Raw genomic sequence first — 27,230 nt, 5'->3', positions numbered from 1 at the left:
GGTGGGTCGGCGAGCCCTCGTTAGCAGTGCCCGGCCTTTCACAGGCTGGTGTTTTATCCCGCCTGGCCCACGCTATTCTTCCCGGCTTTAAGCCTGTTATTCACAGGCGGCCTTGCTCCTGGGGCACGGCACGGCGGCTCAGCTTAATTGCGCGCCCCGCTCCGATTCACGGGCGTCAGAGGCGAAGGGCGCCGGTCCGTCAGTGCGTTTCACCTGGTGGCGATCTTCGCCTTTGATTTAAAGTTCGAGAAACGTGTAAAGGGGGTGTGGTTGTGGGTTTGTTTTTTGGTTTTGCTTTAGTTTTTTTTGTGTGTGTGTTGCCTTTTTTTTTCCCCCCTAAGCGGTTTCGCGGTGATTTGCTGGCGGGCGGGGGAGGCGGCTGGTCCGGGGGGTTCCCGGTCCGTGGCCGCGCAGGTGCCGGGAGCGGGCGGGCGCTGATGGAGGGAAGCAGATGGCAGCGCTCGGTGGCCGCCGGCCAGCAGAGCAGGTGCTGGTCACGTGGCCGCGGGTTGCCGGGGCGACGCCAGCGCTCTCGGCGTGCGGATGAAAAGGCGAAGGGGGCCCCGCTTCAGCTGTGGCTTTTTGTGCCATTGGTGGCAGCCAGAGCGGAAACAAGCGCCGGCGGGGAGGGAGGGGAGCCTGCCGGGCACCGAGCGAGGCAGGGAGGGACGCGCCGTGCCCGGCCCCGCCGCCTCTGGGGCTCGCCCTCTGCCCGCGCTCCTCCCGCCCTGCCGAACTCTTCCCTTTGCCCCCGTGCGCTTTCTGCTGTGTCAAATGCTTCCCCCCACTCACTGCCTTTATTTATTTTAAATTGTTGCAGTTTGAGGTGTTTTCCTCCTGAGCTCTGTTGCACCCTGTTAATTTCACAGAAACACGGAGTTGTTAGGGTTGGAAGGGACCTCGGGAGATCATCTGGTCCAAACTCCCTGCCAAGGGAAGGGCACCTAGAGCAGGTTACACAGGAACGCGTCCACGTGGGGTTTGAATGTCTGCAAGAGAGGCAGACTCCACGAGCTCCCTGGGCAGCCTGTTCTGGTGCTCTGCCACCTTTGATGTAAAGTTTTTCCTCAACTTAGGTGAAACTTCTGCTTGTGTGTGGCCATTGCTCCCCATCCTGTCTCTGGGCACCATTGAAAAGAGTGTGGCACCATCCTCTTGAGACCCGCCTTTGAGATATTTATATGTGTTAATGAACCACAGAACTGTTAGGGTTGGAAAGGACCTCTGAGATCATCTAGTCTCAGTCTTCTCTAAACAGAGCCAGGTCCTTCAGTCTCTCCTCATAAGAGAGATGCTCTAGCTCCCTAATCATCTTTGTGGCCTCCCACTGGACCCTCTCCATAACTCCTTCTCTTTCTTGTACTGAAGAGCCGAGTACTCCAGATGTGGCCTTACTAGCGTCAAGCAGAGACAATGTTGTAATAATACAAATTTATGTTCAAAACTCGGAGCTTTTTCACATATAAATTTCTATTTTAATTTTTAATCTTTTATCTTTGAAATCGGCATTCATTTAAACACAGATTGCAAGGAGAGAATAACTGCAACCAGGTTGTCCCAGTCCCAAAGCGGCATGTGCCCATACTGGGAAATTCAAATTTTATTTAATTTAAAATTACAGCTCCAAAATATGCTGTTGGTGGGCTAATGAACAGGGTTAAGGCTGATGTTGAAATGGGAAGTTACAAATCTGAGGATTATGAAGGAAAAACAAACCCCATGCAGCATCCTGGACATGAAATTAAAATTATGAGTATACACAAGCCATATAAAAGTGTCTGATATACTGTTTGACAACCTGTGTTCTCTCTGTGTCAGGTACCAGCACACAGCTCTGCTCTCAGGCATCACAACACCCTCCCACAGAAAGCCCCTCACACTGGTAATGGGCCAAGGTGGGCTTGACCACAATAAACTAGCAAAAACCCACCTCGCATTCAAAGGCCAAATGTGCTTAAAAATGCTAACTTCTACCACTGATCTTCTTCATCATAGTTAAAAATTTCACCCCTGCAATATTCCAGATCATCTCAGTCTGAACAATTTGGTTGATGGTGAAGCTGGATTTTGATATACGTGTCCTCACCCATTTCCAAATCTCTGAGTGTAGCTGGAGGAGACCTGTGGTCTCAACTCCTCAGGTGGTGAACATTTTCATGGAGGAGGAGAGGGAGAAACCACTCTCAAAACATTTCTCTACCTTCAGTGGATACAGCTTTCTAGTGTTGTGTAGATGTTGAGGTACCAGCTGGGTTTTTCCCCCCCATACAAGCTGCGGTTGCATGCATGGAAGCTGTACAGGTGCCCTCAGAGTGGACTCAAAAGTGCTTTTCCTGCTTGGAAATAGCAAGGATCGTAGAAGAAAAGGAAGAATTTTCTAATTCAGTCCGTTGTTTTGGTAATGCTTATTCTGATTCTGCTTAGTTAGTTTGCACAGTTAATATCAAGACAAGCACATGCATAATCCTGTTTCTCTTCTCATGTGTCAGGTTGCCCAAACACTACTGTCAGAAATTGCAGGTTCTGAAGAGAGCAGCTCTTCCTTTCCAGCCCCATTTTTAGTTTCCTGTTGAGTACACATCCAGTGTTGCTGTCTAAGGTATTGAAGGAAAGAAGTGAGGTATCTGTTGTTACGGAACGAGAGATGTGTAGTGATGGACCATGCATCACTGATTTTGCAGTTAGGTTGAAATATTTAAGAAAGGCAGTTGAAAATTATGAAGTCACTGAAAACAAATGTCTCACAGATTAACTATTTTATTGAGCACCTCTTGCTTGTGCTTCTTTACAAATAACTGATTAAAAATACCTCTGTTTCAGTAATAAGAAACAAGATTCAGAAGCGAGTGCTGCGAAGAAAAAGGTTAACAAGGGAAAGGAAGGCTCTGAAAACTCAGATTTGGAAAAAACTCCACCACCATCACCTCATCCTGAAGATGAAGATGACCCAGGGGTTCAGGTAATGCTATTATTCAAGTTCATTGTAGGCTTTGACAAGTTAGATACATAAAACCCTAGTTCTCATGGTCTTTGTTACAGAAATACAGCTATTTGGGTAATTTCTGTGTTATTTGCAATGAAGGTGAGAACTGAAAATTGCTGTGGTGAATATTTTACAAAAACAAGTGTTTTTCATCATAATTCTGCTTTGCAGTCTTGTTACCTGTAGATATGTGTGCGGTGCTACTGACTTTTCACACATTCTCTTCCATCACTGTTGCGGTTATGGTGCTGAATTTTCTGCTCTGTAGACTTAATGTACCATTACGAGATCTTGCTTATAAGCCTGGTGTTTCTTGCATTCACTTTGCAAACGTTCTGAAATCAAGAATGAGACAGGACAAAGCAGTATGTTGGAAATGTGCATGTCAGGGATTGTATCTACTAATGGATGAAGGGCCTTTTTGCAGAACTGCCAGCTGTGGGCTAACATTGATTAATTTCTCTTGACTACTGCAGACCTATCACTTTCTGTCCAAACTTTATTTCATGTGAAGACAGTCTGGAAAGAGAAGTAGCATATATGACAAGTTTTGTGTGCTTTGTCACTAGCTGTGTTAAGAGGTGGTCAGCTCCTGGCTTGCGTCTGTTGGCAGCGGTTTGAGTCGACACTAAAAATAAGAATCCCCTCATGAAGGAGTAGAGACAAATTGTGATGAGGAAAGTATGAGATTCCTAAGTAGTCCTAACTCTGTAATTGACATCCACAGCATTTGTCCATTGCACATCAGGTTGTGGATGTGTTGCTTCTGGTTATGAGGGATGTCCAGATTGACAATGACTTGAGAATGGTCAAAGCGGCTCAGTGAAGATGCTGACAAACAGTGGTGTCCTACACAAACATGGTTTATGCCTTTTCCTCTTGCATTCTCTGGAAGGATGTAGGGTATAATGAAATGTGAGCAATCTAGTATATTGGAATTAAAAACAAAAGCCGCAACAGAAGAGTGTGTTCTTTCTGACTTGTTCAGGCCATTTATTCTGAATTAGAGAGGTTGAGTTATACCATGCAGATGTTAAAATGTTTGAAGAATTAAATTTTTTGTCCTGTGCCACAAATCTCTCTCAGCATGATTAATGACATTGACAAAAGATGTAAAACAAATTTTGAGGCTGATTTTTTGGGGGTTCATTTGCAGAATACATTCTGTTTACAATTTAACATCTATGCATGTTTGCTTATTTTTAGTAAAGTGGAACAAAAACTTTGTGTTTGTGAAACTCAACTGGTGATAAACTTTTTTGATTTTTTTTTTAAATAGAACTGTTAGGGTATTTGCATCACTTTTTAGTTAAATAAAGTATTTCAGGTAACTTTTTTTCTTTTCCTAGAACTTTTTCATACTGTGCATGGTTTACTGCACCCATACCTCTTTGCCTAAACTTAGGGAAGGATTCCAACAATACATGCTAGGACAGCTAGCATTAATAAGCTTGTTGTGCATTTCCCAGCTGAGATTATTGTCTAAAACACAGTTGCATTCTTAGTGTTAAGTCCTGAACCTTCGGTAATATTATATAGTAAAGCACAAAGTGGTGCATTGTTATGTTTAAAGAGCAAAAATACTTGCCTTTTTATGTTACCATACAAACTTTTTCTATTCCACTATCAAGTCTCTTACTCCTTTCTACCTATAGAACAATTAATGAGTTAACGATAATTTGATGCATGTAACCATAATGCACAATTTCTGACAATAATGCATATCAATTGCAGAAGTTCATATGAATGTAAGAGGAAACAGGAAGTTCATCAAGTCAATAAAATTCAAATAAAGAACTACCATTATACCTCAGGCATTCTTTCTATTAGGTAAATGGAAGGAGAGATTTTTGGCACCAAAAATAATGGTAAGACTTACCTATACAGCCAGAAGAAAATTGGTATTTTCCCATCTGATTATGTAAATGAAGATGCAAATTTGTCAAGTGGTATCTATTTTAAAGTATAAAAATACTGTAACAATTTTGTGGAAACCCCCTTAAGTTACCCTGATAAAGGTAAAAACCACATCACCATTGTTTAAAAGGGTGATGTAAATTTAACCTTTGCTCAAAATTTTTGTTTTCAGTTAAAGAAAGAATTTCTAATTTTGTGAAGTACATCAGGTATTTGTGCTTTAAAAAGCATGACTAACTATCTAAAAGTAAATATTTTACTTTTTCTATGTATATTGAAAGACTCAGGTGCATAGGCCTTTTAAACAAGCTACATAAGTATTTGCATGTACCAGTGAGATGTGTGATAGCTGAAAAAGATGCTTAAATAAGTAGCATGGGTTTAACAATTAATATTCAATATACTTTTAGTAAATACATTAGTCCATTGAGATATTTGATACTCAGTTGACAGTTTCCTTCAACAGCATATGTTCTCGGCTCTTCAAAATAAATAACCAGATGCATACTACCTGGGAATTTGAATTTTATTGTTGTAGAAAACAATGCCAAGCAACTGAGCATCAAGTTGCAAATTCTGTCAAATGCATGCTTGTGTGTTTTACAGATTGTGTGATTTTTCTGGAGCTTTCTCTCATCCTGGTAATGAGAACATGGGAATACAGAAATCGTGTTTTCAGTTTGAGGTGGTTCAAGTTTTTCATTCTTCTCTATTAGTTTTGGGGTCTTTTCTCATGCTGTGCTGCAGGATGCCTTTCTGAGCGGTGCTGGGTCAGTGAAGTGAGGAAATCGTATTTCATTGTTTCCCCTACAAGATAATCCTGGTACAACTGGGTGGACGGGCAGAGCAAGAAAGTGTGTTGTGTCACTGCTTAGCAACACTGTGGGCCATGCTGTGGAAAGGTGGTGTTTGGTTCCTGCACTGGCCATCTGTCAAAGTTTGTCATAGACATGAATGGAGAGGTGCAACTTCTTGGGTTTTAATTGCTTTCTGAGATAGGCTTTCTAATTTTCTAACATGGTTTTAGTAATGTTAAAAACAAGGAGAAAGGGAAACCCCACTTTCCAACTCAGAACACACATAAAATAGATTTTTGTTTGTGGTTACTTTTTTGTTTGGTTGGTTTGTTTTCGGATTTTGTTGTTACATTTTGCTTACAGAATTTAACAACTGGCAGGAGTTCAGAATAGTAGTGTCCTGAGTCTACTATTTCTACTGGCGTGCTCTAAAAATTACAGCATTAGGTACACACTGGTGTATTTGAGAAACGCAAAGAAGTTTTCTCAGTTATTCTGCTGCTCATCAGTTTTGCTTCTCATGAAAAATATTAATGGTTTCTATTCAGAAGCGACGGTCCAGCAGGCAGGTGAAGAGGAAACGCTATACCGAAGACCTGGAGTTCAAGATCTCAGATGAGGAGGCTGATGATGCTGATGCTGCTGGAAGAGACTCTCCTTCAAATACTTCTCAGTCAGAGCAACAGGTCAGATATGAATGGACTGGAAAGGTAGCTGTAACTGCAGCATTCAAAGTTGAAATATGGACCCTTTTTTTCATTCATGTATGGTTGGCACAGTGCGCCAGAAGGCATTAGTTCTTTATATTCATAAAGAGTATATCAATTCATGTCTTTGTTTGCAAGCTGATGATACACATCTTGAAAGTTCTTTGAAATTAATGATCTCTACCTAAAGGAAGCCTAAACTGTACTGCTAGGAATCTTGAATTTACTTCTGTGAATTCAGTGGTCTGGCTTCTGTGACTTTAATAAACCACTCAAGCTTGTCCCCTGCTGCTAGGCACCATAAGAACTCCTTTATGAAATTACTGCCTTGTAGTACCCAGCAGGGTACACTTTATTCTCTGTGCAATGTAAATGACGGATAAAATAGTTTGAATAAGATGAGGAGCAATACTGTAGGAATGACTGTTGTAACCATCTCATTGTCTTGTAGTGCTTTTTCAAAGAACTACTTGATTTAACTGATGACCTATTGGAGAATATATACATGTTCTTTGGTATTTCATTTGATAATTTGTTAAGCCTTGAGAAATATTGTGTGTCATCTCCATTGTTAATTGTGTCTTATCAGAAGGGGAATTTGGTAGGTTTGCCTACCATTGTAATAGTGAATTAATGTAATATAGAATTGCAGGCAGTTTTGATAGCTATCATGTGGACACTTCATCAGCCAACTAGAGTTTCTGAACATCATCTGATATTTAGACTGTATGGTGCTGAAAGTGCGTATTAGTTTAGGGGAGGAGAACTGCCTATTTGATTATATCTGTTTATCTATGCCTGTCAACCTTATTGAGAGAGCTGGAGTTGCATTAGCTCTTAAACAGATATTCTTCCATCCTTTGTTACAGTATTAAATCTATTTGAGTCCTCTTAAGTTCTCATGCTAGGGGGGGAATGTCCTTCTGTCTATTAAGCTCCTGTTGCAAAATATTATTGGAAAGTTTTCTAATAAAAAGTCTTTATGTAACACAGATTCACTCTTGTATGGTGTTTTTGATACAGGAATCTGCTGATGCTGAAGGTCCTGTTGTGGAGAAAATCATGAGCAGCCGTTCAGTCAAGAAGAAGGTAAAACAAGCCCTCTCCTCCCTGTATTTTTAAATAGGTTAAGCATATTTCTGCTGAAGCCCCTACTGAGTTCTTAAAATACCTTGGATATTCCAGATTGAAGACTGTTGTGTTGAATAGAGGGGGTTCCCTGAAAGTGTATTTAGATAGTATGCAACATACTTTTGGATGCACATACATAAAACAGATTGTTTAATCTTCTACTCATTTCTTGCATTTTCTTAGATGAAAAATTTGATTTTTGCAAATATACATATCTGGAGGAAATCTGTGAGTGCTCTTCACTTCAGAACAATGTTTCGTGGGAGTTTGAGCAGTGAGAACTCTACTGCAACACAAGTTTCTGCCTTTTCTACCCTTGCCCATAATTTTTGCATCTTTTGATTGTGGTTGTGCTTAACAGCTAAAACAAGTTCATATGTGATCATATATGTTACATATACAGGGGATTAATACTTTCCTTGTCACTATGCTAAGATGGTGTAAGAAACTCTCAAGTTCAGCGAGGTTCTCTTTTAATTCTGCCCTGGTTGCTAGTTACATTCTTAGTAGAAAAGAACTTGTTCCAAAAAGGGCATGATGATATTTTATAGACTCTTCTGTGTACCTCATTCTCTGACTTGTACTACAGTTGGACCAATATGGTACTGAGGTTGATCTTAGTTAATAAGAAATACTTCTTTTCCTCGGTGTTAATTTTCAAATAGGAGAAAGGAAAATTGCCTTTATTCATGGATTTTTTGCAATGTTGTGTTGGTTTGCTTTTTGGTTTGTGTTTTGTGTGTATGTGTGTGGTTTTTATTTGGTTTTGGTTTGGCTTTTTTTTTTTTTTTTGAGCTGGGGGTTAACAGCTTTGTAAACCTACATTCATGCAATGTCATGACTGGCCGTGATTCAGTCTGACCTTTTTATGCACCTTGCACAATACAAAACTTCTAGGGTGGGGTTTGTTTTTTTTTAAGTCTAGAGCTGTATTTTGTGTTTCAAACCATAGGCTTCTTTTTCAGATAAACTTTAGGTAATATGAACTGAATAATTAGTTGTCCTGATGGTCTACTAGGCAGGAGAGGAGAATGTGGTCTTTTCATAAATGTCTTTACATTGGAAGCTGTTTTTCACCAGTTATTCTTCTCTTCTTCCTCTCCCCTGCAAACAAAGGTGTGATTACTCATGGGGAGTGTGTATTTGCTTCAGTTTGTGGGAAGTGCTTGGTCTGCTGCCTACATGTCTTTGATTGCAAGCTCTGCTGGAGGCAAGCTCTATTTTGAGCTTTTTCTTTAATGTTTTTTATGGATTGTATTTGCAGGTTTGAGGGGTGTCTCTTCTTTCCCTGCTCTTCTCCCCAACCCATTTCTCCAAAAAAAATGGATTTCAGGATGTTAATATTTAACATCTGAAGTATCCAACTGTGCTTTTATTAAAGGTCTTTTACACTCTTACTAACGTCATCAAAACCCTGGTTGTTAGATTACTAATCAAAGTAAAATTGCTGCGATCAGGACCAGTGCATAAAATAAACATGAGGAAAGGCTTTACTAGGAAACCTTTCAGTGGATTAGTTTTAACAAAGATGTTGCATTCAAGTAAAGGACATTAGATTATGAATACACTTTTGGACAGTATTCTTATCATAAAATAATGCTGTTTTTCTCAGAAATAGTCTTAGTCTAGTTGTGGAGCTGCCAGATAGGATGCAGCACTCTACTTGCAGCCATTTTTGAAACATGTAAAGTAAAAGGTAGAAATTAGCAGTTATGTTTGAAGTATAAAAGACGGTGTTTTCCCCTGTTGTCCTTAGCATGGAATGTTGAATTCCCTTGAATACTCTTTCCTCTTGCAGAAAGCATTAAGTATATGTATCACTCTCTTTCCAAACCTAATGTCTTATTGTTGAAATTTTTCATTCAGTCCCCTTTGAATTTCTGCTTCTTAACTTTGAAAAGGAATGGCTAGAGCTGAATATGGTATCCAACCCAAATTGCATATATTATGGAAAGACATGGGAGTTTGTACAACATTGTACCTGCATGTTGCACATCTGAATGTGTCTTTTTGCCTACCAGTATATGTGAGAATTGGATCTAATGGAAATGTGTACAATGCCTACGTCTCTTCCTCAAACTGATCAGTTTACTGTCTAGTCTTGTGTGTGTACTGAGGTTATTGGTTCTTATGTGTTGCTTTGCATTCCTTGAAGGAAGGGATCATTTATTTATTCAATTATTTACAGAGATTGTGGATCAGATTGTCAATTCTGGTCACAGCTAACGGTGAAAATTTGAAGTGTTCCACATTGCCCAAGTCTACCATGTGTTATTTTAGTATGTCTGTGTAATTGCTTTTGGGAGAATTCTCCGTAAATGTTCTGTCTCACTTTTTTACCTGATTAATGTAAATGTACATATAGTGGGAGTTGAACAGTGAGGTTGGAGTCATAAGCTGCTGTCTCATATATCCTAAACTGATGTACTGTTAACTCATACTTGAGGACTGGCAATTGTATCTTGATTAAATTTTTGGAGGAGGGTGTAAGTGTTGAATGCTAGACTAAGATTTTAAAAAGTTTTTTTCTGAAATACTTTTTACTTAGGTGAATCTTTGATGCACTCTCTTAGAACATATAATAACACAGACCAGGTAGACAATACAAGTTAGGCATATTAGACAATACAAGAGTGTTTTACTCATAAGAGCTATGGGATTTATCAAGATCTACATTATAAATTATTGTTAGTAACTTTGCAGCTGACAGAAAATATGTTTAGCTGAAATGCTGTTGAGGGGAGTTAAATTGGCTAATACGAAAACTCTGTGCAAAGGTGTTTAACCATGTTGTCATTATAAGATTGATGGATCTTAAAGGATTCTGATTTAACACTAATCAAAGAGACTTGGCTGCAATACATTTTAGCAAATAAAAGAATTTATTTTCTTAAAAGTAGAGTTGACTTCTTAAAGACCAATTTTGCCTCCGGGCAGTGAATAAGTTCCAGATAATGTGATCTTAATTTATTAATGCTTCTTTTTAAAATGCAGTTTTGATCTCTAAATATGAATACCGTCTTGAGAAAGACATGAGAATCATTTGGTTGAAAAAGAATCTTGATGGTTTTTATATTCCTTCCTTTGATAGTGTCTTTGTAAGTGACAGAGACATTTCTTCCCTGTGTTTAGGATTGGGGATAGTTTGGACAGTTCATCATCTTTGACAGAGGATTCAAGAAGTAGCTCTGGGAATACCTTATCTTCTTCCTTTTTTTTAGGGATAAATAGAGGAAGTCTGATGTTGCTCCTGTCTCTAGAAACGAACACAAGCAGACTGTAAACTGATAAAATCCCTGGCTAGTCTGGAAGCAAAGGGACTATATGAATCAGGGACTAGAAATGAATGAACTTTACTGTGCTAGAACACCGTTTAATGCAGTTGCTACTGTTGCTTCTTCACTTCTGTGCAAGGAACATTTAGCCAACAACTAGGAGAGGACAATTCAAGTTTTAGAGTAGTCTTGTGTATATATGTTTTTTTCCTCTGTCTTTTTAAAACACATGTATATAAATACAAAGAATGTTGACTTACACAGCAGTCAACAGTTTTGTCTGTTTAGTGCTGCATACAATATTTATTACAGATGTTGTTGTTCCTGATGAAGTATGTAAAACAGAAAATGCTCTTCTACTTAAAATTGTTACAAAGTTCATTAGTAAACACAAACCGTTAATGTTGTGACATAAACTGAATTCTAAATGTGTGCCTGATGCACTGTCCTTAGTTTGTCCTATGGTTGGGTTCAGGAGTAATTCAACAATGTATTACATGCCATATGTTATGCAATACTTGGCACTAGGGATGAGTTAAGGATAGTCTCAACCCTTAGCACTGAATGCCCTTGGTTTTGCTGGTTTATATCACAACTTTAACCTTGCTTTAAATGTAGTTTTTGGGTGTTAATTTAATTTGGCTGCTCTGTATGTGAGACATCTTGCCTGAGTGAATTTAATTGCACCATTGAGTAAAACTAAAGCCGTGAACATTGATGCACTAAAATTCTAGCAGAGGTATAAGGTTTAGTTTTATATGGCTTCTTGTTTAGAGTTATTAACTATATGGAGGAATAAACCCCTTTTAAAACTCTTTTTTAAAACATTACAAAACCCACAATGTAAAGTTGCCATGAGCCAGCCAAAAATAATACATATGGCATTCAGAAGTGCAGTTGCTAATTGGCTGCTGCCTGAGAAAATGGTACACTTGGCTTCTACTTAACACTGTGGGTTTGGCAGAAAGCCAGGTTTGGGGTGAGGTTGTGAATGAAGCTGCATGTGGTTAGGGAGGAGTTCAAATGATTCATGTCTTGGAAGTTGTAGTAAGCAGTGCAGTATGTACTTGGGTAAGCAGCTGGAGGAAACTCCTCACCCATGTCCTCCCCCACAAACCCCCTCCTGCACCTCCACTTTTGTGTCTATGTGGGGACCATATTCCATATTTTAGATAGCTTTTAATCATTTACAAATTGGGCTGTTTAGAGGTTTAATTTGTTTCAACAATTCTTTTCTTGTAGATGGAGAATGGAGAGGAGATAGAAATAGAGGAATTCTATGTAAAGTACAAGAACTTGTAAGTAAAGTTGTAAGTTTGATTGCTGTCTTTAATGTCATGTTATTTCCAAATAGTTTTCAGAAACTGGTTTTGTAATTGATATAACTGTTACTATTGAACTTTAAATATATCTCATGTTTAATCCTAAACCATGACAAATAAACAGGGAAATACCTTGCGTTGGTGGTATTGTGTTTGACAGTGTTGTCTTAGTTTGTGTTCTCTCCAAAATTAAATCCATAGGTAAAATTGCTCTGCTGTTAAAATTTTCAGGCTTATTATGCATGCAGATTCAGGATCTCATACCTATGTAGCTGTGTAGTCTAACTGCAACTGTAGAGTAACATATGTGCAAACTACTCAAAAATAACCCTTGATGTTCTTTCAAAACCAAGATTTATGTTCAACAAAATGTCTTAGATAACAAAGGAGATGGCTTTCAATATTCCAGCAGATCATTGTCCCTCTGTAAAAGGCATGTAAGAGAGGTCAGAGCAGCATGTTGTATCACTTCTGAACTTGTAAAATGCAATGCAGTCAGTATTTAAAAAAAAATGCTTCATAGCTGGATAAGCTCACTTTTTTGGTAGAAAAATAGCATATCTTGTTTAATATTACCAAATTTTCCATCTGACAGACAGAAATCTGCTTCAAGTGAGCCTCTTGCAGCTAGCTGTATATAATTGACCTTACTTTTAATATGCTGTCATTTTGTACCTTTTGCACTGTATTGCATGATGTTTAATAGCTTAATTGTGCTTTGTTTAGTTCTTTTACAGAGACATGTAATTTTTGTATTAACTATTCATGTCTTAGCAGTAGAACTTTTGACAAACTCTACATTTATAGAGTGGGACAAGTCATTTTGGCAGAGATGCTTTTCCTTACTCTGTGTTTTCTTAAGGAGCAATTATTACTATGGAACTGAAGTTACAAAGGGTTTTCTTTCCTTTCAGTGTTAAAACGACAATTAACTCATAAGCAACTTCTAATTACAATGCTGTTCTCATAAAAAAATTTATATAGGATGTTAGTGCTTAAAATGTTTACATATTTTCATTAACTTCTAAAACCCCTACTCTTTGCTAGAATATGATGCTAAATAGTGACACTTATGATAAATGTCTTGTATAGTAATTATAAGTATGCCTAATAAAAATCAACCTAGCTTTGTGCCAAACACTAAGTATAGAGGGTATGTATTTAAACTTTGAGTGGGAGTTGTTTCTATTTCCTGGCAAGTTTCTCTGCTAGTAAGTATAATTACTTTCAGTATAGATGATTTCTTAATAACTTGTATGATAAAGAAGATACAGTTTTCCAAGCCTGGCACTACAATGTGCTGCAAAGATCTAGTTATGCTAGTGGGATACATAAGGTTTGCAATGGAAGCACTGTTTTGAGTAAGATTTTTGTTTCATCTTCTAGTTCTTACCTCCACTGTCAGTGGGCATCTGTGGAAGAGCTGGACAAAGACAAGAGAATTCAGCAGAAGATTAAGCGGTTTAAGGCAAAACAGGGCCAGAACAAATTCCTTTCAGAAGTACGATTAGTGTGTCTGTTTCTTTTGGGTATTTTAAGGAATGTTCTTATGAATTCTTGTTCTATATGCAGGCAGAACATTTTGAATAACCATGTGATACATCAGTAGCATTTATTCCCATATAAAGTGTAACCATTCCGGATGCAAGGCTTGCAAGTTTATGAAACTCAAGTGATCCTGACTGTATACTTTTTCCTGTAGTAGGTTGTTTGTTTTGGGGATTTTTTTAAGTGAGTGGCCAGTTGTTTGCTTTGCAAGCATGACTGAATCAGTACGATGTCTCTTTTCTCAGGAGCTGATTATGCCAGAAAAATTGCATCCCATTTTTCTGTGTTATGGACTGCTGCTCACTAGGGATTCTAAGCTTTTTATCATCAATTTAATTTCACTTAAAGCCATAAGCAGTAATGGGGCAGGGGTCCTGTCAATAAAAGACCAGATCTGCCAATTTGTGTCTCTGAAAGCTTACCTTTCAGTAAAATGCTGTATCTTAAGAAAAAAAAAATTAAGTTCATCAGCTACTGTATTTATTTATTTATATTTATTTTTACTAGATCATTCACGCCAAACAAAACCTGTTGCAAATTGAAAACTTTCATCTGTTCTCAGTGAAGATGCCTAGAAATGCTTCTATATTCTTTTTTAAAATCTGTTTCCAAGTGGATCACGAGTTATTGTAAATACTTGGAATTTGTTCTTGTTTTGGAAAAAACTCTTAAAATGTACATGGCCTTTAGTCCCTTTGTCTGTCTCTTCTGTTGGAGGGGAATCTTAAAAGTATAAAATGAAATTGAGTGCTTTAGTGCGCAAGAGAATCCTGATTGTTAAGTCGTTGAAGGGATAACAAATTGTGATTTTTGGAGAAACTGTGTATGCATGCATTATCTTTTCTCTGTTTTTGAAATAATCTTTGAATCTTGCTTATAAAGCTGTTGGACAATTCCTGTAGTTAAAATAATCCAAAGGCACTTATTGTACAAGGCTCTAATTTCTTTATTGCAAGCTGTAGTTTTCAAGAATGCTAAATGCATTGCATGCCATAAGCCTTTTCGATTGCTCATTAGTGAATTGTAATTTCACACTTCATTTAAAATATTCTTAAACATTCTCTCACAGTAAAAGGTTTCACACAGTAATTAAGAGGCCCAGTTAACAAAGTCTGAGAAGTCTGATTCCCTCACGGGGAATGATCTTGCTGAATTGTAGCATTTCAATTAACATGTTGAAGTTTGCCAAATATAAATTCTGTGTCACCGTGACCCAAAATATTATTGCCTGGTGAAATATATAATCATTTTTCCTCTCAAGAAGGGCTAATAGAGATATCTTTTATATTTTCACCTCTCTCCTTGAACAGATTGATGATGAGCTTTTTAATCCAGATTATGTGGAAGTTGATCGAATCTTGGATTTTTCACGTAGCACAGATGATAATGGAGAGGTGAGCAAAACTTATAATGCATCTATAGCCATATGGACATTGTATTTAGAATTTATGGTTTAGAAATGTGACTATATTAAAACACTTACAGAAGCTATTTCAGTGTATATGTGTAGAAAATGGGAGAAATTTAAGAAAACATTGGCTAATATGGCAGTTGCCCTAAAATAAAGGGAGTTAGGTGAGAATTCCAAACTTCTGATAAGTTACCTATATTTAAACACTGCTCCCCACCCCGAAGCAACCAACCAAACAACATGAAAGGATTGGTACCTAATACTGTAGAAATACAATGTCCATGCGTGTAATGCAGTGTTTAAATGAAAATTGCAAGGAAGAGTCTTAGCTAAATGTCATAGTGGTTTAGACATGGCTTGGACTACTTGTTGCAGAAGAGATAATGAATTCACTGTTTCTTCACTTTTGATGACTCGTTCTGCTGAACAAGACCATTTTTTTCTTCCTGGAGATTGCTTTTTGGTCCTGGGAGAATAGAAAGCTTCACTGGCAGTGCCAGTGTTTCCGTATTTCTCTGTCAGTGAATTGCAGTGGTTGAGTTGTCTGCTGGGAGTTTCTGATGACACTGATAAGAAAGTGCTGTTGACTGTTTTCAATATGTAGTAAATCATTAGCAATTGTAAGGGTTGAAAAATTAACACTGTTTTAGTTCTAAATTTTAGTCTAACCTTAGTGATTTCAAATGTAGTGTTGTTCAGTTTGGTGGTAAGCCCCCATTACCCCATGTTCTAATCTTGCTTCATTAGGTTGCATGCTCTTTGCTTATCTTTTGGCTGATTCAGACATTCAGGACTGATAAAGCTTTTTAAATTTTAGCTGGCCTGCAGATCCCCTGATAAAAATGGTTGCACTTTATTCTTTCTATGTTGTGATATAATATTATTTTTGTCTTAACAAAGCCTGTAACGCATTATCTGGTGAAATGGTGTTCGCTTCCTTATGAAGACAGCACTTGGGAGCTCAAGCAAGACATCGACCAAGCTAAGATCGAAGAATTTGAGAAACTGATGTCTAGGGAGCCAGAAATGGAGCGTGTGGTAAGAATTGGCTCCATAGAGAGGATCTTATTTGAAAATAGTAATGTGGTCTTTTAGAAACCACTAATGGGATTTGCTGTATCTGAAACAGGAGCGACCTCCTGCCGATGACTGGAAGAAATCGGAGACTTCCAGGGAGTATAAAAACAATAACAAACTCAGGGAATACCAGTTGGAGGGAGTAAACTGGCTTCTTTTCAATTGGTACAACACGTACGTAAAACATTGCTTATTGCTGAATCCTGCTTTGGAAAAGCTTTTATTGCTTGTTTGAAATAATAACCTTTTAAAGTAATCATTTAAAGCGAGGTTTTAGAATAATTTACTTGTCTCATTTTTTACTGCGGCAGTCATATACAAACTAGCTTGGGGTGGAACATGAATATTTCAGATAGATTCTTGTGGCAAATGCTTTGCGTTCATGCATACGCCTGCTGCCCCTTCCTCTCTCTTATGAAATTGAAGGGTAGATAAAATGGATGTATCCATGCTTATTGCAGCACAAATCATAACGTTTATTTAAAATGCAAAAATATTCTAATGTATTTTCAGTGTAAAATTGCCATTTTAGAAATAAGTGGTTTATTTAGTCTATGTCCTTACTGATTTTTCTGTGGTTTAAGTTAGGAATAAATCATTCAGACTGTTTTTATTATTGTTTTTAGACGAAACTGCATTTTAGCAGATGAAATGGGGTTGGGAAAGACTATCCAGTCCATTACGTTTCTCTATGAGATATATTTGAAAGGAATCCATGGTCCTTTCTTGGTTATTGCACCATTGTCCACAATTCCCAACTGGGAAAGGGAGTTCCGCACCTGGACAGAGTTAAATGTGGTTGTGTATCATGGGAGTCAAGCAAGTCGGCGGACCATTCAATTGTATGAAATGTATTTCAAAGATCCACAGGTAAAAGCTCTTCATTATTTTTCTTTTTCTCTTCTTTGTATATTCTTTGGAGTTGTTTATTAATTTTAGCATCAATTAGTTTTTCAGTACTAATATATTAGGTTTTAGCTAATAAAGAAGATACATGTATTAATAAGGAGAGTGCTTTCTAATAGTAGCCAATAGATCAGCTAGAAATAGAGGAGCAACAAGAGATGGTGCAACTCTTGTTTACAGTTTCATTGTTTCATGAAAAGTTTTTGTTACTATGTGTTCCTGAGGAGAGCTGTCAGAAAAGATTCTTAACGGAGAAACTTTAATTGGCACTAAGCTTAAAAATCAATCTTTGCCCACCATTCAAGGAAAGACCTGCTTGCAAAAATTAACTTGTTGATGTTTCTTTATCAAATTTTATAAATCAGATATATTCTGAATGTGTTACTGTGCTCAGGTTGAATAGTTCTTATGAGTGAAGGAAAGCAGGTACAGAAAAGATTAGGCGTAGAAATGAAAAATTATTTGGAAAACAGAAGCTAAGAAGAACAACAGATCTCTACTCTTAAGTGCATGGTTTTGCCCAGAGTAGAGAGGATTGGGTGAAAATAATGTACATACATTCGGTGGTATTGCAAAACAATATAATCCTCCTCGCTTAAGAGGAAAAATAAAAAGAGTGGAAGTTCAACCTGATTTGATATATTATGGAGTATTATTTTCAACTGAGCTTAAAGAAGTCATAGTGGTGAATTCATACATTTAGATTTTCTGTAAAGCATTTGATTTTCTGCCACTCAATATTTTGATTAATAAACTAGAAGGATATAAAATCAATAAGGCACACATTAAGTGGATTTAAACTGGCTAACTGATATTTCTTGATATAATTGTAAATGAGAAATGATTTGCATTTCCAGCATAGCTCTTCAGGGATTGGTTTGTGTCCATGAGTTATGTAACACTTTTATCAGTGACGTGAAAGAAAAACATAAAATCATTACTGAGGAAGTTTTCAAATGATGCAAAGGTGGGAAAAGTGCTAAATAATCAAGACAGTTCATGGATACAGAGTAAGCTGTATTATTTAATAAATTGGATCCATGCTAACAGTACTCAGAATAGCTACATGTAGGGCTATGTGCAGACAAGCAATGGTGATTCTTACTGTAGGGAGAGGGCTCTGCTCTGAGAAGGCTATAAGGCAAATGCAGATTCTTTTGTGTTGTAGCACACAACCAGTTAAATATGAGTTCCTACTGCAAGACTGTGGTGAAAAGGGCTAGTGTGTAGGAGGAAACAAATCTTTAATAAGGATGAGAGAAGTTACGGCATTCTTCTCTTTGTCAGTAATTTGGTGGGTAGTCCTGTTTAGTTCTCACTTCCTGTCCTCGAAAAGGGTGTTGAAAAAACTGAGTCTTTGAACAAAGCTATGTATGAGGCTGGTTGCAAGGTAGAAAATACGTTTTTACAGGGAAAGAACTGATTAGAAACTGTTTCGAAGCTGATGACTTGTAGTACAACTTGACATGCCATTAGGACAAACAGAAATAGAATTATGTCCTTAAATGTAGTAGAAAAACACATAGTAATTTATATTTGTTAGAAATTACATCTGTTTGGTCTAGAAAATAATTGTTCTCACAGCAATTTATCAAAGAAACTTTCAAATTAAAATTATATACCTGGTTTTTGATGATTTATTTGAGTAATAGTTGCTACAGTGAAGTCTAGTGGTCCAGAGATGTTGTGGATGCCCCATCTCTGGAAGTGTTCAAGGCCACGTTGAATGGAGCCTTGTTTAGTGGAAGGTGTCCATGTCCACGGCGGGGGAGTTGGAACTAGATAATCTATAAGGTCTCAATCCAGGCCATTCTATGATATTCCTTACAATAATTAACACATTTAGCTTCTTACCTGGATGTATAATATACAAATGAACTGTAGAGATTGATATTTTATATAACTTAAAAATCTGAGTTTATACAAATACTGTCTCTACTGAAATGTGCTGTGTTAAAAATCACGTTTGTTATTTAAACAGTGCTTGTTCTTAGCATGTTCTTCCCCTTAGGATACAGCAGTTACCTAGCATGAAACCTGAAGGAATGTCATCGGAAAAAATCTCACTTCCTGTGCAGATTCTTAGAGTTATTTTGGCAATATTGGATTTTTGATCTAAAGACAACTAAAAAGATCTGCAGCAATATGCTGCAGAAAGTTTTGTTCCACCTATTGCCATATTCTTAACTTGGCTCTTGCAATGAGGATGGCAGTCATTTGACCCCATAGCGAGTAATGACAAAGCACTCATGGCACAGAAAAATGAATCATTTTCTGCTAGCTTTGCTCCCTGAACTGGCTTAAGAGGAGATTCAGACAATTGCTATGTATGGGGATAAAGAAGAAAGGGAGTGAATTCATCCTTTTTGTGGCAACTAGCTTAGGTGTGTCACCTTCTGTGTTCCATTCTTTGCAAGATCATGTCAGCTATGAAACACATCATAGAAACTGAATTATGGGGGGAAAAAATCTCTTTGTATTTTGTCAAGAAGAGTCCTCATATATTGTTCAGTTTGGCATTCCCCAAAGTATTGTCATTGGGCATACAATGGGAGACAAGGAAAGACAAAGAGGACAGGATTTGGCAGTATCATTTCTAGTTCCCTTGCCAAACACATCAACCAAGATATCAGCATCTTTGACTTTTTGGGTCTTAACATAAACAGAAGCCTCTCAAGTTGAGCTGTTTCTCAAAAAGACAATTGAACTTTGAGAAAGTCTGAGTGGCTTTGAAGGGCAATAACAAAAGACAAGCATGCATAAGAAGCACCTACCCCATCTGTTGTAGTGTGTTTTTTCAGATTCAACACCAATTACCAGAGTCAAGTTGTTGTGAAATGCTAGAGAGTTGTCAATGACAAAACAGGTTTCTGCAGTGGTGTGACTTCAACAGTAAGGACTTAGTGTGACCAGAGACATTCTGCTTGTGAGATTCACATAGAGAAGCCTGTTCTCGTGTTCTTAAGCAGTGTAACTGAAAAGTCCTTCTAGGGGGCTTTCCCTGGTTGGAATATCAAATAACACATTTGCTTTTCTGAAGTGTTCTACCTCTGAGAAGGAGTTATGTTTTAAGATCAGGAAAACTATATATGCCAAATAGATCTATTGGCAGAGTCCTGTGAAAGAGTTGACTTGTTTATGGTGGAAATTTACTTGGCTTATGAAAAGGTTGCAGCATTTCAGTTTGCTGGTTTTCAAAGCTGCCCCCTTAGTATATGTTCATCTCCTTGTTTGTTAAGTAGCAACTTATTTTGTTCCCTGAGAAGATAAATGTTTCTGGACTATGCCATGAAAAGGCATTGTTAAGCAGGTCATTACTCCTAATGTTCTTGATGCGAGAAGGCAGATTTAATGATGAGTTCAGGATATCAGGTTGCCAATCATTTTATTGAATCAGTAGCCTGTTCTGATCCCTAAGGTTTGGAGAGGGTTATATGCAGGTCACTTATGAAAGGATTCAGTCTTGCACAGGTCTAAAAGAAATGGTCATCTTACTGTAAAGTATCTGTTTTTTTTGAAATATATTCAACATACAACCACAGACATAGTCCTGCTTTGAACTTGTGTGAGGCCCATCCTTAGAGAGACAATTTTTCTGCACAGACCCAGTGACATTGGAGATGCCAAATAGCATTTTTCTTTGAACAACACTGGGAAGAAGCATAGCTTTATGTCAGAAAGATGGTCACGACTGAAGTTTATTTAGGGCTATTTGGGGTTTTTTTTCTAAACAGCCTTCATATCAGTGCTGAAAATAAGACACTCAATTAATGAAATAGTGAATATGGTGCCAGACATCAAGCTAATTGTCCTGTTGAACTTTGCTTAACACACATTTACAAAAATACTATGGAATTGTTGCATTCTTCATTTAAGGGAGTTCAGATTTTTACTCATTAAGAGTTCAGATATTTGCTTCTATCAAAGCTGTTTACTAGAATTGTTGTAGAAACCTCATCCCTGGAAGTGTTCACAGCTGTGTTGGACAGAGCTTTGAGCAACCTGGTCTAGTGGAATGTGCCCCTACTCATGTCAGGGAGTTTGGAACTAGATGATCTTTAAGGTCCCTTCCAGTCCAAACCGTTCTATGAATTGTAGATGTTTTGAATACTTAGTGTCCACCAGGAAAAAAATTACTGGTGAGCACAATATTCAAATAGTTACAAAAAGAAAGCCTTAATGCACTTCTGCTTATTTGAATTGTTTGGGAGGACCTTCACATACCTTTGATTTAAAAAAAAAAAAAGAGAATTCCCTTGACAAAGTCTGAAAATCTTATTTGAATATTGCAGCAATACATTAATTCCTCATGGCATTAGTATAATCCATATGAATTACAACTTAAATACTTGTGTAACTTCTTTGTAATGAGTGTGCAGTGGTTCTATGGGCCTTTTTAGGGGATTAAAAACACCTATCAGGAAGGCAGTAGCAAACTTACACATTTGTATTCCCCCATTTAGTCAGCAATAATGTGTTAATTTGCTTTAAATGATCATTTTGCCAATTGTATCATTCTGTATTTTTAAACAATAAATTTTGAAGATGAAAGAAATCACTTTCTTTCTTTGCCAGGGAGTTTACTTTTAACATTTGCTGTTCTTTTTAGGGTCGTGTGATTAAGGGGTCCTACAAGTTCCATGCCATTATCACAACATTTGAAATGATCTTGACTGACTGCCCAGAGCTGCGTAACATTCCATGGCGTTGCGTGGTCATTGATGAGGCCCACAGGCTGAAAAACAGGAACTGTAAGCTTTTGGAAGGACTCAAGATGATGGACCTGGTCAGTGTGAATTGTCTGTATTTTCGTTACTTCTGTTTTATGGTTTAAACCAGAAGCAAAAAAAAAGTAAAGGAATGCAGATGAGAAAGTCTGTAAAATACCTGGATGCATATGCATGCCTTCAGTTTTGGAGTGCTGGGGCTTAATAAGTTTTTTCATTGATTTAGTTGTTGTAGAATTGTTGATTGTGTTAAGAGAATAAAGATAAATTTGTTCTTTCCTTTCTCTTCTTTCACATGACTTAATCCATAGTCACTTTTTCACACAGATGTTTATTTAAAAGTATAATGTGGTCAGGAGACCAAATTCAGCCATGAGAGTTAAACTGCTCTGCATTAGTATCACCTCTAATGTTAATTTTTTGTGTAGCCTTAGGGGTGTTCTTTCAGAGTGACTAAGGAGGGAGAAGTGAGTTCATTTCTGATGTTTAGATAAATATGTATTATTTTGTATATACAAAATTAGTGTATTAAGCACAAAGAGAAAAATAAGATAATGTAAAGATATTTACCATTTAAAAGACACAATAATTATTTTTTCTAGTCAGAATACTCTTTTAAAATGTGAGACGAAAGCAGTCAAGGTAACTTAATAACTGTAACTCAGTTTGTAAAATTGCTGTGTACCATTTATTGTCCTTATTACTGTTGCTGTTAGAGGAAAGCTGAACTTGGAATCATGGCTATAGATAGAGAGATGGGACTTTTCACGTTGGTTCTTGTTATACTGCTAAATTCATGTTTGGCTGTGGGTTAGTTGCTTAACCTCTCTGGGCTCCTCCTAAAGCAGTATGCAACTTTCTCTGCCCATCTCATGCTCAGTAATGTTTAGTAGGACAGTAGAACTCTACTGCAGATTTACTATGTTAGAAACTTAGACCTGTCATGAGGAGATGTCCTGGGTTGAGCTGGCAAAGTGCCAACTGTCCAGGACAGAGTGAAAAGGGTTCCTCCTCCCCCCAACCAGCCAAGGGAAAAAGAAGAGGGAGAGAGGAAAAAAAAACTTCCAAAGCCAGGTCTATGCTGAAACTAACTACATGTATTTATACAGAAAAGAGAAAATTAAGAGGAAACTACAATGTAACACACACTTACACAAGTCATGTATAACAAGAAATAACTTCCCACTTCCCAGTAAACACAAATTCTACCATTTTAACTACAAATCATTCTAGAGAAGTTGGTTCTTCAGAGACAGACTTAAGCAGAGAGAAAAGCTAGGAACAAATATTTTACTTCCCTCAGATAACATGATGTTAAGCCGGTGCTCTGGGCTTGGGGCTCCCCATCCCTCCTGGGACAGCAGAGTGTCTTGCTGGCACCACAGCTGTGAAGCAACTGCCCAAGCCACACCCATACACCAGCTCTTACCCCTTTTGAGATGATGCAATATGGTATGGAATACAATATTATTGGCTAGAAGAAGTCAGCTGTTAGCTAGCTCAGCCCAGCTCAAGTCAGCTGACAATTCCCAGGCCTAGCTGAACTTTAAAACCTAAATTTAGGCCCACCTGGCTAAACCCATAACAGGAGATCAATGCACTGAGCTCTTTTGGATGTGTGGTAAATCAGTGGATTTTTACTGGAAGTGATGGTATGAGTTCAACTGCTATTTTGCCATTTAAAGTTCATTGTACTTGTGAAGGAGCTGGGATGTTCTGGATCAGTAAAATCTCTTGTGTCTTGGAGAACTTTTGAAGGTGCTCTAAGTAGTGAAGTATTTTTCTGGGCTGTCACTGAAGGAATGTCTTGAAAAGAGTTTTATGTAGGAAGCTGGGGGAGGAAAGAGGAAGCAAAAATGAGACAGATATAGGGTGATGAGGGGAAGGAATTTTGTGAATTTTTCCTTTGAAAATTAATTGAGTTGGATGTCTAGGCAACTGTATCTTAACTTTTCAGGAGCATAAAGTGCTGCTTACTGGAACCCCTTTGCAAAATACAGTAGAAGAGCTATTTAGCCTGCTTCACTTCTTGGAACCAGGTCGTTTCCCATCAGAAACCACATTCATGCAAGAATTTGGGGATCTTAAAACTGAAGAGCAGGTAAACTTATCGTGCACACTGTTGTATTTATATATTGTGAATTTATCAATTTTATTCCATCCGAACTTGTAGTTAGTTTTACAAATAATACCTGTTTGCTTACTGGAAGACTACAGTGATTTTATCCCTGGTTTTTGTTTGTTTTCATTTTGTTAAGTTTTTTGCTTTCTGACCAAAAATCATTTCCCTTGGTTAAAATGTAGTGTTTAAATTTAGAGGTGGTGTGTCTTGTAATGCTTACTGGAAGAAAATACTTCTAAGAAAATTGTCAGTTGACGTTCTTCCTTAAGTGGCAGCATCAGTGAGGGGACTGTCCTCTGTAACTTCTGTGGAATTAACATCTGAGAGTTTTTTCTGTGCAAATAGGGACATTCTTGAAAACCAGTTTAGCAAATGGAGGGTGGGAGGGTTTTTTGACTCAGAAACAGATTTCTCAAGCTGTCCAATAAAAGAGATGCATAAATTAATACACAGTGCAGCGTGTTTTATATCTGAAATGCTAAATGTTCCCTTGTATGTATGTTAAATGAAGCATGCCATCTTAGTTTGGCCCTTTGCAACCTGTGATAATAACTGCATGCATTTTTGTGTGCATTTTTGTTGGGTTTGTCTGAAATTTCAGTTTCTAATATCTTAACTTCGCTTGAATTTTTTTGCTTTCTTTGAGAGCAACTCTTTTATAGGTAGTTGTCTAAATTACAAGATATCTCTTCCTCCAGCCCCTTACCTCCTGCCAAAGTCATAGGATGTTTCCACAGATTGTGCAGGCTGTTGCATGCCAGTCAGAATGGACCCTGACCTGACTGAAAGTGAGCCAGCTCTGATCCAGAAGCCATGCAGTCCTGTTAGTATAGTACAGTATAGCTGGAGTTAATATATCCTAATTCTCAACATAGCTGTTGTCTGGCCAGCTCAACATAACTGGAAACTTTTGCAGCCATACATAGAACTATTACTAAAATAATGCCATTGACTATGATCCAAATTATAGCTTGGATTGCTTGGCCCAACAAGTTTTGGAAGAACTTTCTTCTATGTTGACAGATACACAATCAGGTGGTTTGGAATTGGGTTTATCTTTCAGTGATGGTGCAGTTTATGTGTTAATGACTTGAGGTTTCTCCTTCATTCCTTGCGATCGCCTTTAATGTATTTTTCTAATTGTTCATCCCATTGTACCAATCTATCTTTTTTTCTCATGAAGTTGCTTTATTACTCAGGGTATGGTGTGAATTTAGGAGAAATTGTCGTTTGTTCATGTTTCAGCTGTGTGGCTCTCATCAGGAGATGATTACCAGTTTCAGGGTGAATTATTAGTTCTTCAGTTCTGAGGTGGTTTATACTTTGAGAGACTACTGAAAACAAGCTAAATACCAGTCTTTTTTTTTATATATGGAATATCTTTCAGCTTTTCTGTAAGGGAATTTTCAAAAACTTTGAGAAATTTAGCTTCCTTTTTCTTTTTCATTTTTTTTTCTCTTTGGAAAATGGATGTTTTCTTCTTTCCCCCTTCCATTCTTTGGGATGTATCTTAAAGTATATGCCACAAAACCCAGCAACACTAAAAGTGACCAGTCTTAAAAGTGTTTCCACTTTTAGACCAGGCCTAAGTAGTTTTCTACTAAGTGGATGTCAAAACTAGAGAAGTAAGAATATAATTGGGAGCAGATATTGGAAGGGGGGAAAATAGCATTAAACACTGTTTAGTGATTTGAAGTGAATGGCAAAAATTGGTCTTACAGTCAGATTTGCTTCTGTAGCTGTACTCAGGGTTAACTGTATGACTTGTGTGCTGTACTGTCCTTGTCGAGAAGGATAGTTCTGAGTGAGGTCTTTTTAATAACAGACGTCACTAAACAGAAGGGTTGCACACTAAAATTGATTTTAGAAGTGTGTATGCCACTGAGTGAAAAAGGAGAGCTCAGTCTCTAGGCCACTGAGGAAAGACTTTTTTACTTGGGATCTGAGGCAGGAAACAAAGATTTTAGAATTAAGGAAATTGAAAAAAAAAAGTAATATTTGAAGCCTGGCAGTTTTAGTTTAGGTATTTATTAAACATCTGTTTTCCAGGTGCAAAAACTCCAAGCTATTTTGAAGCCAATGATGCTGAGACGTCTGAAGGAGGATGTAGAAAAGAACCTGGCCCCCAAAGAGGAAACCATCATTGAAGTTGAGCTGACAAATATTCAGAAGAAATACTACCGTGCTATTCTTGAAAAGAATTTCACATTTCTTTCCAAGGGTGGAGGTCAGGCAAATGTACCTAATCTTTTAAACACTATGATGGAACTAAGAAAATGCTGCAATCATCCATACCTTATTAATGGTAGGCCTCCTATTTTTCTCCTCATTTGAAAAATGGTTTTAAGGATGTTCAGTAGGTACAAATTCTATTCTAGCGTGTCTTTTTCTTTATTCATGTATGTTAAGTAGAAAAGTGACATACCCTTTTAGGTTCTCATAGGTATGGAGATGTGCTAGCCAGAACAGTACTGCTTTTGCAGACATGTATGCTGGTTTTTTCCAAGGCTTCCTAACCCTGACAAAGTTAATGTTGGTAACATTAAGTTTTGCTTTCTGTTATTTCTGACAAACAGGACATAAATTATCATGCAGGTTGTTAGATGCTAGCATGAATATGGCAATTTTTTCTTCAGAATTACAGCTAGCTGCTACTTAATTTCTTGATGTAGAACATTTTTAGATAATAACTTAAAGTTACTGAATAAAAGTTACAGGGTAAGAAGTCATGATCAGACCTCCTTTTATGGCCACATGTTGTCAGCTCATTTCCTTAATATAACTAGCAAGGAAAAGATTAGTATGAATGTTTGTCATCTTAGGCTTTAAAGACTGGTTTTCAGTGTGATGCTGTTGGTTTTAGATCAGGATTATCTTTGGCAAGTGCTATAGAATCATACAATATTTTAAGTTGAAAGGAACCCATAGGTTGTTGATTCCAACTCCCTGCTCCTCGCAGGACTACCTAAAATTAAAGCATGACTTAAGAGCATCATCCAGATGGTAATTGAACTCTTGACTTGTGATGCCATGACCACTCCCCTGGGGACCCTGTTCCAGTGACCAACCCTATGATGAACCAGCTATCTGTAGCTGTCTGAAGTATGCTAAACTTGTATTTGTTGGTCAGTTCTTCCCTTTGAGGATGTAACTCAAGCCTCCATACGGGATTGCATTCTACTAGTTTCTTGTTTCCCAGCTCGTCTTTCTTACTGTATATGGTTTATGCTATGGTTGGTTTAATGCTGGATATAAGCTTCATGATGAAAGACTGTTTTGTTTGAGCCATATGTGATTTCAGTTTTTT

The 27,230-nt window shown here is 37.6% G+C and overlaps 1 protein-coding gene across 8 annotated transcripts in view; it reads left to right on the top strand.

The window, feature by feature from the left end:
- Nucleotides 1-27,230, top strand: part of CHD7 (chromodomain helicase DNA binding protein 7) — a 133,747-nt gene that overhangs the window by 80,448 nt on the left and 26,069 nt on the right. For all 8 annotated transcript variants that reach the window (XM_071554467.1, XM_071554468.1, XM_071554472.1 and 5 more), the window contains exons 4-15: nt 2,821-2,959; nt 6,246-6,383; nt 7,428-7,493; nt 12,053-12,108; nt 13,519-13,633; nt 14,991-15,074; nt 15,992-16,129; nt 16,221-16,342; nt 16,795-17,038; nt 21,684-21,860; nt 23,759-23,902; nt 25,973-26,228. In XM_071554467.1, the coding sequence (XP_071410568.1) occupies nt 2,821-2,959; nt 6,246-6,383; nt 7,428-7,493; nt 12,053-12,108; nt 13,519-13,633; nt 14,991-15,074; nt 15,992-16,129; nt 16,221-16,342; nt 16,795-17,038; nt 21,684-21,860; nt 23,759-23,902; nt 25,973-26,228 (1,679 nt within the window). The remainder of the gene's footprint in view (nt 1-2,820; nt 2,960-6,245; nt 6,384-7,427; nt 7,494-12,052; nt 12,109-13,518; nt 13,634-14,990; nt 15,075-15,991; nt 16,130-16,220; nt 16,343-16,794; nt 17,039-21,683; nt 21,861-23,758; nt 23,903-25,972; nt 26,229-27,230) is intronic.

The sequence above is a fragment of the Pithys albifrons genome, chromosome 4, assembly GCF_047495875.1.
Source record: "Pithys albifrons albifrons isolate INPA30051 chromosome 4, PitAlb_v1, whole genome shotgun sequence".
In the NCBI taxonomy this organism is placed as follows: Eukaryota; Metazoa; Chordata; class Aves; order Passeriformes; family Thamnophilidae; genus Pithys; species Pithys albifrons.
The sequence above is the reverse complement of the archived record's forward strand: the minus strand, read 5'-3'. Positions and strand labels throughout refer to the sequence as shown.